Raw genomic sequence first — 13,794 nt, forward strand, 5'->3', positions numbered from 1 at the left:
AGACAACGTGTCGAAATTTTTATAGCAATAGAGCATTTACTGACAGTGAACTCTCTTGTCCGAGCGACAAAAAGATTATCCTCACGACTCAGCGGTTTACTGTCGCTGAGTTATCGTCATGCCGAGGGTCGGCTGGCTCGAACACTTGGTTCCATTACAGCAATGAAAATGCATAATTACTGATGTACTTCGCGGTAAGATAATTGCGCTGCGTTTACGTGGCGACTGGTGAGAACTACAGCGTGTAACACTTTATATTTTCATACGTGAATTGAAGGTCAACATTTTTTCGAAACACTCGATTTACTTCATATTTAATGACCATTTCCGACCGTGAACAAGCATCTGAAATGAAATATTTTTCAAATAAATTGTCGATCATATAGCGGGTGAAACCGGTGACTAGCACTGACTTGAGTGACGAGTTCACCTACGGATGGCGGTCGGTACTTTACCGCAAAAGACTGGAAATGAGTTGGAGATAAAGATAGGTTACCGATTTAATCCATTAGTTTTAAATTCGTCAACTGAATTCCTCACTTTATATTTTAATAGCGCACGTTTTTATGTAGGAGCTTGAATTATTCATGTGAATCGCCCGTGAGAATGTAGACTTTATCAACGAACGATAACTTACCTACATTGTTACAGTCGGTAATTTATTGACCGAAGGTACCATCTCCCTTCGACCATCAAGTACATAATTAGGGATTCGTTTTGCCGCCTTACTGCTGTTTTTGATTCAACGTATGGACCTTTCTACTGAACTGAATACCGGACAACGATCACGATGATGCGAATTGCGATAAATAATCTTGAGGATATGCTATAATACGATCAGACTACCTAGATTTTTTTACCCCAACCATGTAACTGTGGTTTAATGTACAAAAGCATCCGGAATCTATTTGACTTATGTATTTTAAGGGGTGACGCTGTAAAATTGTCGTGTCGATGTCATCCCGATATTATCTTTGACATCTATTTGATAATTTTATGTCGAAACATATGGAGTATTAAACACGTTCAGCTGTATGCAATATAGAATATTTCCGATTTATTCTTTCAGTTATAATTTGTACCATTACGAGATTACGCAATTGTCTCTTAAGAAATGCATTATTTTCGAAGAACAGCGAGCAAACTTCTTTAATATTTTAAAACTGCCTAGGTGCAGAATAACTTCAAATTTTGCGACAAATAATACTTTACCGTTGATTTTATACTTGCAATTTGTTAAGTATATGGCTCAAAAGTTCTTTCGAATTATTTGCTAGGAGCGTGGTTTTGCGGAGAAGTCACGGCATTTCCCGAAAACTTATCAGAAAATGACTCGCGAAAACTGTTGAATATCGTACTCAAAATCAACCTGCCATCACGTTACATATCATTACATCGTTTGTTGCTAAACTCCCATAACCACTACCCATCTCAGATATCATCGGTTGGGCAATTATTAAATTTCTAAGTTACAACTTAGATTCAGAAACGCCGAACTCGAGTATTGTTACTGAAACTACAATTAAACAATTTTTCGATCGAATAAGACCTTGTTAGAACTAAACGCTGAGAATTGATCGAAAGACCTTTTTATTTGATAATAAATGTGTATTTAAATTAAAGTGTTGCGTAAAGGGAGTTGTTTCAATCACACATAGTGATAGTTGGAACGACCCGAAGTAATCGAATTCAAAGATATTGACAAATGTATTGAAAAACTAACCAGATGCTTCATACAAAGCTTGCCGTAGAACTATCAACATGATAGAGAGACCTCAACTACCTTGACTGACATTGAGTTAGTATCCACGCATATTGACTGTTTCCATGTTGTGACGCGAAGTCGCAATTTTGAGTATATTCAAGTCCGCTTACCCCGGAAAGAGGGGGACTGACAAGGGGAGCCACATCTGACCGGCGACGTTCGTCAGTCAGATCATAACACTTATAAGCGAAGTGCGAAAGTTCGAGTACTCGAAAAGTCAAGTGCCATCAGAAATCAAGTGAGTGTGTGCGAAGCGTGCTAGTTACAAATCGAACAATTAAAACCTGTGACAAAACTGTGGAGTTTCGGTGATCCATTTAAAAACAAGGTAATAAACGCTCAAGAATTCGCAGCATATATCGTACTGTATTGCAATTTAGTCGTTCTTTTTTTAGTCCTCCTTTGCACATCCCTTGAGCTGTCACGAACAGCTCGTTCGATAGCCGTGCACCAGTCTCGAACAAACGACCCTCGTGAACTCGGAGCTAGATGGCCAAAAAATTTCCTAGATTAGTTCGGGGCTATGTAAGTAAATTCATACTCCACCTGGTGCCCAATGAATTCGATGGCAGAGATAAAGTGATGTTTTGTGCCGGCAAGTCGAGTTTTCCGGCACATATCAATCGGCCCGTTTGTACCCCTGGACGCCTTCGAGTATTGCCTTCTCGATAGCGTACGGAATGTTTTCGTCACGATGTATTATGAGACGACTCAGGCAAGCCTGCCATATTTTATACATCTAGCTCTTTCTATAACGGATAAACGACTGAGGGCACTGAATAAACTGATTTCTATAAAAACAGAGAATACCGTGGAACAAGCCATATCATAAGTACATTGTATTACTTTGTGACTTTCGTAATGATATACCATTTTTTACCTAATATAACGCGTTGAGATAAAGGCATTTCTTAGATCGGAATCATGTGATTGATACGGTTCTGCTTCAGGCCAACTCAGACAGAAACTGATGACAGAAATACAAATACACCTATAAGGGCTTTGAGGGCAACTTCCAGAGTAGCTCAACGATAGTGTTGATTCCTCGGAATAAAGAAATCCTCGATTCACAAAAATTTTAATTTATATGTAAAGGTGGTAGATGATACAGTACTTTCTCTGTTGCGTGTATCAAACAGAGGCAAATATGTAGTCACTAATATGTTTATTTATGGTTGATTATCCGTATAATAATATACACTGATCTTACGACTTGTGGGCCACTCCGTTACATATGTTCCGTCTACCAATACTGGCAACTTCTTAATCATATTACATAGTACTATAGTCCCAAGCCTCTGACACTCTCTAAGTTGTCTTGTGAGCTGATTTCTTATTCGATTTCATTCTGTGAAAGTGTAGCACAGGATACATATTATATTTTTCAAATTACAAACTACGGCACAATTATGTCACCGCAAACTATTGGATCTGATGACTCCGCTTATGTATTAAGATGTGTTCGCCATAGTCGTCGCTCGTAGCGTGGTGAAATAGGAAAACGATGTTGACAAGAACTGAAAGCAGAATAATAAAATCGATATAAGTAGTAAACGTCTATACTAAGAAAAGTGCATATATTAATGTAAATTGCTAAAACCATACAACCCCCGCCAAAATTACTATATGATCCACTTATTGCCTGCCGTGTTACAGTATCTTTAAAATCGTCTTAATCTACACATGCAAGTTAGGCACACTCTGCTAAAGCATACCTGGTTTGGGCCTAATTAGGTTGGGATTAGCTAACCTGACCTTGACTAAATCTGACCTACGTACTCGCTCGTTATAAGCCTAAGAGCTATTGTATGTACGCCTCTTCCCCTTCCGATAGCGCAAAGGCCTCCACTCTGAAGCGCGATTAATTGTCGGAACCAACATTTTCAATGAAATTTATCCCATTGGAATAGTTATATCTATGAAAGCGTCAAGTTAGAATGAAATTTGTTTTTTGTTCATTTGTTGACAAACAAAAAAAGAGGTACCATTTTTCAGTCAGATTTTAAGATATTATCGATCTTTAATTGTAGTAAAATTGCAACGATACCCGAAAATCACCTGATTATCAACTTCGACTGACATCAAGCTACGTTGATTAATATTCGTGTCAGTGATAAAATGAAATTAGTCGCCATGATGGGACGGAGCGTTCAATTTTTTGTTTCTAAGTATTTACACTAATACTGTTGCTTATACCATTCCGTCGTTTACAGAGAGTAGCGCGCCGTAAAACGCGTAGAGAAAAGCGCGCTGCAATGTCACAACACGGTAGTCAGAACACTTCAATTCCTTCGAATACCACCCTTATCCCGCCGTCGCAAACTAGGGTTTACAACTACGAGTAATGTATTACTAGTACCGCAGCTAGTCACCAGATGCCGAAGGAGTACTCGGCATTCTCACGACAAAGGTATCACATGAACTCAGAATAACTTATGGCCACTTAAACCTTCGTAATCGGATAAAATATCATTTCGTCGTGAGTTATTATTATGGAAATCTACCTACAGACATTACAGACTATTACTCCGCATTAGTTTTGTATTATCACTAAATAATTTCCAATATAACCTACGAAACATAGCGCGCTACTCTTACTTCGCACGATACGTTCTAACCAACTCTCGCAACGGGCATTAGCATAAGAGTGGACCATTGTAATAGTCTGAAAAGCAAGCTACTAATGGCGCTTCAGCGTATCGAACTGTAAGTATTATACATTTTGATCACTTGTCCAAGATACAAAGTGTATTGATTAATGTAATTTGTTTCCACTTCCTTGATGAACCATAATTCTGACATTGAATTTCTAGCACTGATTGTAAGAAAGACTCCTGAACTTTTAGGTCTCTCTTGATTCAGCGCTCTTGAAATATCTTGTTCTGCACTGACAGTTGTGCAAAAGTATTTATAAACTCCTTACCGATTTATAAAAGTCCAGAGATAGCATTGGAATAAATCCACTGACAGAAATCGATGCTGGTTTCCGGGCTCTCTGCATGACGATAAAGAGGAGATTCGTCATTTCGGGCTTTTGGCCTGTCCATCTTGCACTGTATGCGGAGTAGCCGACGTCTTCACTCTGCCGTATGTGAAACATTTTCACTCAAGATTACCGTTTACAGATGTATCATTGGAATTTAATGCCTCAACATTTTAACGTTCAAAACTCATCTGCACTGACAATTTTTACCAAATGTTCAGCTGGCCAAGCGTACGTGAAGAGTTCCAGAGCACCAACCATTACGAAACTAACGAATCGTGCCTTGACCATCGCTGTTACATCCTGCCAGTAGAAATTGTAAGTTATTCTCAACAAGTGAAGAGATTATAAAATAATATATTTTTTTAGGAAATATCGAACTCTTCCCACTCATCGTTGCCGTCTATTAATATTCTCATAAATTTTCTCATCCCTCTTCCGAGTAGAACATTTGTCGAGATGACATCTGTAACCTAACAAATTGAAGCCATCATAATGTCAACAGATGAACAATTTAACTCATGATCAAAAAAAAATCAACAAGCTGGTATCTAAATTATAATAAGCCTAAGATAGAAGCTTCGTCAAGCTCATGTCTTCGAATGCTGTCGGAAACGTCAAGATCGAGACAAAGTCAAAACAAAAAGGTAACGGAAAAACTAACTCTGTTAATCATCGATTCAATTACGAAAATTTCACATTTGTTCTTGAATATTTTTTGATGACTACAAGTTAATTTACAATCAACAGTGCATAAGTTAACAACAGTCAAGTTATCACACAGTCAACATACACTGTTGACTGATAATTAGCAACCGTGTGGACATTCGTGAACGTCTCGTTAACTGTTGGATTCAAATATGCGATTTTTATCAGTCTCTGATTACAGTTTGACCTTTCAATAGATCTGGATAGGGATGAAAGGAGAGGATTTTTCTACCAATTTGTGTTCCCCGCTATGTACACACGGGGACATTGATTCTGAAACAGCTAATTTTTCTCCCTAGCCAGTTACGTTGGCAATGGAGAAAATTTAGCTGTCTCAGAATCAATTTCCGCATACGTATAACCTCCGCACTCGCCGGCAACATTTTTGTACTTACCTCTTAATAGTGCCGATCGGTCTTATGCTTCGGAATACGAATGAAAAAAAGTTGCGGCTAATGGAACTATTGAGAAGTAGATATACGAAGTCCGAACTCACGGTTAATCCTTTGAGTAGTAAGAGAAACAATTGGTGCAAAAAAAAAAAAAACCGGTGAAGCAAAACTTTTTATTGAGACAGTGAGTATTGAGAGTTCGGTCTGTAGTTGACTTCATTTTCTGCTGGCAATAAGTAAAATATGAGTCCGCCGTGTGTTATTACTTGGGTTATTTTTTCTATTCGAATTTCATACTATGATCCGTGCGAAATTATACCGCGTGTATACCAATCCCGTATGATGCGATGCTAGCAGAGTTCAGAGCTGCCGGGAAAAATTACCTGAAGCAACTGTATGCCACCACAAATTGTCCCTATGGCCGTACTGATTCCAACACCGCTGACAACAAAACGTGTGAGTAAATTTACATCTTCTGCGAATCTGAAAAACATCGAAATCGCTTATTTGTCACAGTATTTGACTGATATTTTTTCCAATAATATCATTTCAAGTCGTATGAATATTTTCGTCCATTAGTCTATTCGTATAGCTATATTCAAACTCAAGTGCGATGTCATGTAGGACTCGTTAGTCTCGTTCGCCTCGTTATTTTGTTTTGATTTAAATTTTTTTTATGCATTCTAATACCAAAAACCGAGATACATGAATGACGAAAAAAATTTGGAATTAATATTTTCGATTTTAGAGTGAAATTTAAAATTTGGCTCATACGCTCTTGTTCTAGTGACTAAATCTCCAAAAGTAATTAAGGTAACAGAACAAAGACGTATTCAAAAAGGAGTGGCATACGCTTCAAACTAACGTGACACAATTTTTTATTTCAACCATTTGGCTATGAATTTCATTGTATGAATTTGACCTTTATTTTTGCCATCAACTGCCTATCTCAAAATTCTAGATAAATACGATTGTATTCATTTACTAATTATTCATTAACTTACCGATCTTCAGAACGGACCTACGACGGAATTTCTTTGAAAAAATTCAATCTTCTTGCCTTTCGATGACACGCGTCATTGTGTAGGATTCTTTTTCAAATTATCGTTCAACAAGTATTGAAAGTTATACTTCATACTTCATCTGGTATTTTTACATGTCGAAAATACAAATTTTTCTTTTGAATGCGAAGAAATATTCACAAAAATCTTATTTTGTTCAAATGTCGGCAGTGCGTCGATTTGTCATCGTAGAATCCGGAATATTCAATATCGTCCTGAATATTTTGCTCAAACTTTGTTTATTTCCGACTCAACCATAAAGTTAATCTTTTTAACCTGAAAAGTCCGACGAGAATGGCATATTTTTCGCTCGTAACTGTTTTCCCTCATTTGGGGGAATAAAAGTGGCAATTTTTTCCGCAAATCTGAAATTTGGAAAAGAAGTATCCCTTTTCTCGAAAATCTCATTTTTCCCGCAAAATGCCAATACAGTAGAATATGTTACAAATTGATGTGTAGCCTCTGAACTTTCTTAGGTATGTGGCATTTGGTAGGACTAATTTTGCGAATGCAACGAGAATGTGTAACAAGAAGGGAGAAACGCATGCTATTCGACTCACTCTAACGTGATTCGCCGGTGCGGTTTACAGTTGGTGCTTGTGCTACAGCGTGTGAGCGAGCACGGCGAACACCAACGTTTTCATAACGTTTGAAAAGAGAGAGAGAAAGCCATTTAAAAAATTGGTGGGTTATTTTACAATCAGTAAACGAATACAGCTAAATTTTTTTTAAAATTTTAAAATTGGCAGACGTTGGCGAAAAGTAAGGTCAAAAAATTCGACTAACCAAACTCACAGCCAAATAATTGCAAGAAAAACATTTCATTACATCAGTTTGAAGAGTATCTCACGCCATTTTCCTATACTTATTTGTTTGTTTAGTTATTTTCATTACTTTTGACGGTACAACCACTAGAACAAAAACATGTATGCCAAATTTGAAATTTGAAATTTGTAATTATATTCTAAAATCAAAAGCTTAGATAAGAAATTTTTTTTATCAAAGGCGTATCCTTTTTTCTTAGTAGAAAATATTTTTAAAAATTTAGGTAAATTAAAACTGGTTTAACGTGGAATGACTCATATGCGAGACTGATTAAAAGAAAAAATTATGTTTTCAAATACCATCAAATATACACGGGCATGTATTTTTCTTGGTGATATCGTTAAAACTGCCTCTGAACTCTCAATAAACGACCGTCAGAAATACTTTTTGGCTTATGGATTCATTTCCTTTTTTTGACATAGCACCAAACCTGATCGAAATGCAAAAACAAACAGTAACCTACATGACTCACCGTAACACATTTTGATGTTTCCTGACACATGCGCGAATTTGTGCTACATTGGAAACCTTCCGCAGTTCCTCCGATAAAAGTTCGAAACGAGCACCGGTGAACCAGATGAGAGTTGAAAATTGAGCATCTATTGATACGAAAAGCGCAGTCTGGACAATAGCTAATATTTGAAAAGCGCGTATCATGTTTTTCATCAAATCTGTTTCGACTTTGAAAGGATATGTCGCGTGCGTTGGGTATGGCTGGGGAAGAAATATAGGCACACTGCTGAAGCCAAATATTGTAGATACGATGCAGAACAACATGAAGTAATGAACCGAAATACACCTGTCTACGTAATGCTGCAGGAGTTGCCGTTCCCGCCGACTCGCTGTTGCCACAAAGTGTTCCAATTCCGCAACACACGCCTGTATGAAATGGGAAAATTATATACGTATCTGAATGTACGACTCATATTGACAAAGATCAAAAATAACTAGCCCGAAATCATGTTGAAATCATGACAATCAGTTCGGACTTGTATACAGGTATAATTGTAGAAGTGCAATTAGATTGGCATGGACGACTTTTTAGACTCTGACGAACAGAGGAGTTTACTATACACGTGGAATCCCCGCAGCTTATATGTATACAATTTTCACGAACCTGTAGTTTTTGTTCGTTGTATTTGCATAGGAACAATTTTACGGTCGTCGTACAAATCGGACACAATTCGGCCATGTTCAACATGATGTTATTCACGTCATCGCGATTCAAATGAAGATCGTACATTATTGGTAAACTGAATGATAATGAAATGCAGAGGGCAATCCACCAGTAGACTTTGTGTCGAATTATTTCCAAACTTGAGGCACTGGTTGAAGGTGCCAAACAAGCACTTAGTCGGGTGCACATCGTAGTGAATCTTACTGCTGTTTCAAGCTTTACTTTTCCAAACATAGTTGAATCACGTAGTCTCCTCTTGCGCAGTTAGACACCGGCCACTTGGAGAAAAGATGATCTTTGCCAAGTCTCCGTCCAACTGAACAAAACTTGCACCATATCCGAGTTCTCACTCGAACTGATGACAAGCATATTGTATCCAACGATTGCGATGATAAATCGATTTCCGTTGTATGTCCTTGTCTTCACACTTCGCATTTCATCGGACGTTGAAATTTAATCGCTACATGAACGTACCAGTGAAAAGTTCACGCGGGTAAGGACGATCAGCGAACAGTAAAGTTTCAGAAATAATTAACTCTGGCAACACTACAGTACAACAACTAGCTTGAATGTTTGAGATATCGCATCAAATTATTTAAACTTAACTACCACAGCTTGCTACAAATAGACGCCGAGTTCCGTATAATTGGACAAACGGAGACGTCAAAGTGAGATCTGAGTAACGTCACGTTCAAATGAATGGAGGATTATTTCGGGTTACATTTGTATGCTAAAACGACATCCATAGCCCGTTAGAATATTTCGCTGTTGTGAATCGCGCGATATGAAAACGACGTTTTTTTAACGTTTTGAAAGGACGCATAAATGTTTTAATTACGTCCTGGAAAGATGCGTAAACAGACCATTTAAGCGTAACGGATATGTAAGTTGCTGATTTTCATTTTTTTTTTTTTTTTTCATAATGAATGAAATTCGATAATCGGTCAGATTTTTTTCGTTTATTCAAACGACTTACATTGTACATGAATTCTTTTTGAATGTTTTACTTTTTCTTTTCTTATCATGTTTTCGGCCGTGCAACATGATGCCTAAAAAAATAGCGTCTGAAGGGGAACGATTTTACTCCTCTAAATTATGACTAAAAAAAGTCCAAAAAAGATTGATAATCAGTATAAAAAACTGTAGAGGCGTAAGGAGGATCTTTTTTTCGTTTGAAATTAACGAAATGGCGACCATTTAAAAATTGAGTGTCAAATTGAGCCTCTTTTTATGACAGTTTTTCTTTCGTAAAAGTATGATATTTCTAAATGAAAAAAAAGTTTCAATATGACGCGAAGGAATAGTGTGAAGAATGATGTGGCAAAGTTTGAACCAGGTAGCTTGAAAACTTTTGGTTTAAGATCTTTCACCATTTTGAAAAACGACGATGTGGAATCAAATGTAATAAAATTTGAGTGGAATGAATGAACATATGAAAATTTTTATACTACAAATGGCGCAGAAAAAAATATTTTCAAAAAATTTTACACCGAGATGGTCCCTTAATTACAAATGCCCTGAAGCAGATTATTCTATGGTACTACAATGAAAACAAAATACGATTGATGTAACTCGCATAATACCGACCCTGTCAATTTTTCTAGCTTCAGGTAGATCGAACGATTGCGATTTTATTTTCACAGTTCCTAGCAGAACATCCATTCCTACACTACTTGCAAAATCTTATCCCTATGTCGATGCAACTTATTTTATACCATATCATCTTAACCCGCTGTGATCACGGGGTCCGTGGAACCCCAAGATAGTTTACGGGTACGTAGCTTGGAACTTACTACTTAAAATATAATCTGTGTCACTATCTGTAATCACTAAGAAATATTACTAGACAGATCTGACGATTGTAAGGTTTGGTGTTGCTTTAGTGAGCCTGTAGCAATCGATTCCATTTATACAGACGTATTTTCCCGGGATCCAAAATCTCCCCGTGTGATTAGTACGTCAGAAAATTGTGTAAAAGTGTTGGCTTGGAATTGCATTTTCTTATTTTTTTTATTTTTTCATATAAGTACTACTGAATTGAAAGGTAAGTACTACAAAAAAAACTGCTGGATTTTTTTTATTTAGGATATCAAAAAGGAAACTTGCACAGTCTCCGAAATTGGAGCATCGCTGAAGCGCTGAAGAAGACGAAATGCACCAAATTTTTCATTTACGCCCAAAAATTGATGAGGCCGATTTTGAAACGGAAGATCATATTTCAGAGGAGTTAGGCCCTTCAGGGTCTGATGAGGCAACGGACGAAGGAATGGAATCTGTGAAATATTCAGGTATTGATTATTTACATAGTTATTGAAAAAATTTCTCATATCTGAATTAAAAAAATTATTTAATCACCTACCGCATCACAAATCCTGTTTTTGATTTCTATCTAAAAATTTGTGAATTCAATCTTCAAAAGAAATATATTTTTTAAGTGCCAACATTGAAACTCTCTACCATTTCAAAATACAGTATCTTGGAAATATGCTCTTAAATTTTCATTAAAAAATCTATTTTCGCGAAAAAAAATCTGTTTTGCTCATTTATAATATTGAAACGTAGATTTACCGAAATAAACTGTTAGATCGTGGACAGTACACCTTATTGTATATTCAGTTGAACATTTGTGGCAAGATTTCAGTTAGCATAGAAATAGCAACTGTTTTTCGGCGAGGGGTCGGCGAAGTGTGAACATTTTATATTTTGTTTTTTTTTTTTTTACTTTTTAATTGAAGACTGAATTTCGAATTTGAAATATTAACCGAGTTATAGCACATCGACGAGATCTCGCCGCGGATTGCGCGGTCCAAGGGCTTGCACGAGGCTTCAAAACAGGCAAGGACCGCTCCAAGGGCAGCGAAATCAGTTGAAAATTATGCTACCGAGTCCGGGTATTAATTAAACTCGACATTCACATAAATTAACTCTTCATTCCATAGCTCAGAACACAGTCATGCACAAAGTGTGCTTCGAACTATGTTAACGTCGTTGCCTGGGTTTGATAAAAGAAAAATAAATTTAAACATGTGATGTATATATATATCGATATATGTAAGTTCTCTATTGTAGAGACTTAACAATGATGATTGTTGGGCAGGGTGAGATAACCAACACGTGTTGTTGCAGTGAATAATCGCTATAATTAAAGAAATATTTAGTACAATATATATATAACTATGACTAACTTATACCACTATACAGATCTTACCTAAATCAACACAAATTGTTGGTATTCTACAAGTTGGAAATGGGTGCGACTATGGCGCAGCATAGTTTATCCACGACTGCTCCTCTCGAGTCCAGTAGTTCGTAACGCCCACGCTAAGCCGACCAGTCCTAGGACTCACGCATATAAACGACCAACAATAAGTTTGGAGGCCGTCAAACTTACACACACATATATATATATATATATATATATATATATATATCTTTATTCTCTAAAAACGCGGAAAAGAGTCGATCGATCTAGCCCAAAAATCCTTTTATCGAATTCCAAAAAATTGGACAAAAAGGTAACATAACTGTCATCATTCTCTGAGAATTTGCGATTTTTTAGCTGATAATTACGACAGCGGTAAAAAAACGATTAAAAATCCCGAAAAACCAATGCTTTTCTTATGCGAAAAAGTAAGGCTTCCTAGGCGTGGGTATATATGGAAGGAAATTTTTTTAAAAATTCGGACTTTTTTTTAAAATTATTTCGAACCAATTTGGGGGGTAAGACCATGAAAATTCGATTTTGCCCTTCTTAAGGACAGGTCTAATATATATATCGTATAATATAAATTGTTATTTAAAAAAATCCCTCAATAGGGCTTGCAATTTTGGCGGTCAGATCGAGGCATCCCCTTAGGATACAATGGTATATATAAAACGAAAATTGATCAAGTCGATAAATAATCTATACTAATATGTGGTACTCAATTGAGTACATGAAAATTTTCTAAATATGTGTGTTATTTTACATGTGTATGAATATAGTATAAAAATAAGATTCTGCTCATTTCAGATAGTGATTTTTAAATATTCGAGAATACGCACCATTGAGATTTTCAGATTAGAGAACGCCAAGCATTACGATCAACTCATACTATGTTTCCTGAGCACGCTCGGGAATGAATATGCAGATGCGCTTTCGGATGCGTCAATTTCAGCTTGCAATATTCCGTTCTGTTCTCCTCTGTTCTACTGCACAGTGGATAAAATTACTGTTTCGGTGGAGCAGAATAGAACGGAACAGAGTAAAACAGTGCCAGTTGAAAACAGTATAAGCATACTTGAATATCGTACCTTATAAACTTTTCCTTGTTTCTATATTGCGCTGTCTGTAAATCCTTACCGATCGAATACAGTCGTTTTCCTTTTGGACTTAAACTTTGACGTTCGAATGTCGTCTCCTAGCAATAAACGGCAGGACTTTTGCAATTGTTTCTTCTGTAGTGTACTTTTTGCGCGTATGTTTCCCGGGGCACATTTGTCCGGTAGGTCTTTCTCAATGTATTTTACTTGTACAGGCAGTGTCAATTGGTATTGCAGACGGCGAAGACATTTCTATCTCCATCGGTGTAATATCGATTCTTTCGTTGGATGCCTATACATTCTTGCGTACAGAAGGTATACCAGGTAAAGGTACGGTATATTCTAGAATCTCTCGAATAGTTACTCATTTGCGATAGTTGATCGACAAAGACACTGCACTCGGTGATATCTTTTCCAACGTGACTTGCCTTGAGTGGATTACGTGTGGCATATTGGTAGATTTCTTTGAGGTTTCAGCTTCAATTGTAGGCGAACGGTCAGGAAGACGAATTAGTGTATCGATCGCGTTGCGTTTTAAACGAGGCAAACGAGGCTGTACGTTTTAACCCAAGCGTTGACTT

At 36.9% G+C, this 13,794-nt stretch overlaps 3 protein-coding genes across 5 annotated transcripts in view; 1 reads left to right on the top strand and 2 right to left on the bottom strand.

Annotated features, from left to right (window-relative positions):
- Nucleotides 1-13,794, bottom strand: part of LOC124221122 (rRNA 2'-O-methyltransferase fibrillarin-like) — a 292,337-nt gene that overhangs the window by 247,506 nt on the left and 31,037 nt on the right. The window lies entirely within an intron of this gene.
- Nucleotides 1,959-13,794, top strand: part of LOC124222162 (fasciculation and elongation protein zeta-2-like) — a 128,087-nt gene continuing 116,251 nt past the window's right edge. The window contains exons 1-2 of the mRNA XM_069137450.1: nucleotides 1,959-2,093; nucleotides 2,161-2,290. The gene's annotated coding sequence lies outside the window, so the exon portion shown is untranslated. The remainder of the gene's footprint in view (nucleotides 2,094-2,160; nucleotides 2,291-13,794) is intronic.
- Nucleotides 2,895-9,261, bottom strand: LOC124222127 (odorant receptor Or2-like). 3 transcript variants are annotated; one of them, XM_046632762.2, is made up of 6 exons: nucleotides 8,852-9,248; nucleotides 8,207-8,613; nucleotides 6,232-6,331; nucleotides 4,959-5,051; nucleotides 4,689-4,847; nucleotides 2,895-3,282 (listed from the first exon to the last, which is right to left on the bottom strand). In XM_046632762.2, the coding sequence occupies exons 1-6, from the start codon at nucleotides 9,143-9,145 to the stop codon at nucleotides 3,217-3,219; spliced, it is 1,119 nt and encodes a 372-aa protein (XP_046488718.1). In that variant the 5' UTR covers nucleotides 9,146-9,248; the 3' UTR covers nucleotides 2,895-3,216. The 3 variants fall into 3 exon arrangements, with proteins under 3 accessions (XP_046488718.1, XP_046488717.1, XP_046488719.1); XM_046632761.2 differs by having other exon boundaries at nucleotides 2,897-3,282; nucleotides 4,950-5,051; XM_046632763.2 differs by having other exon boundaries at nucleotides 2,899-3,282; nucleotides 4,950-5,051; nucleotides 9,134-9,261.

Source organism: Neodiprion pinetum, chromosome 6 (genome assembly GCF_021155775.2).
Source record: "Neodiprion pinetum isolate iyNeoPine1 chromosome 6, iyNeoPine1.2, whole genome shotgun sequence".
NCBI classification, from domain to species: Eukaryota; Metazoa; Arthropoda; class Insecta; order Hymenoptera; family Diprionidae; genus Neodiprion; species Neodiprion pinetum.

Bases quoted from the DNA above. Each gene is read 5' to 3' on its own strand.
- LOC124222127 (XM_046632761.2), bottom strand. From the start codon at position 9,145: ATGTTTGGAAAAGTAAAGCTTGAAACAGCAGTAAGATTCACTACGATG. The intron at 5,052-6,231 runs GTAATTTTTCCC...TTCTACTGGCAG, and splicing joins GTGGCATACAGTTGCTTCAG to GATGTAACAGCGATGGTCAA. The intron at 3,283-4,688 runs GTAAGGAGTTTA...TTCTGCTTTCAG, and splicing joins CTCTGGACTTTTATAAATCG to TTCTTGTCAACATCGTTTTC.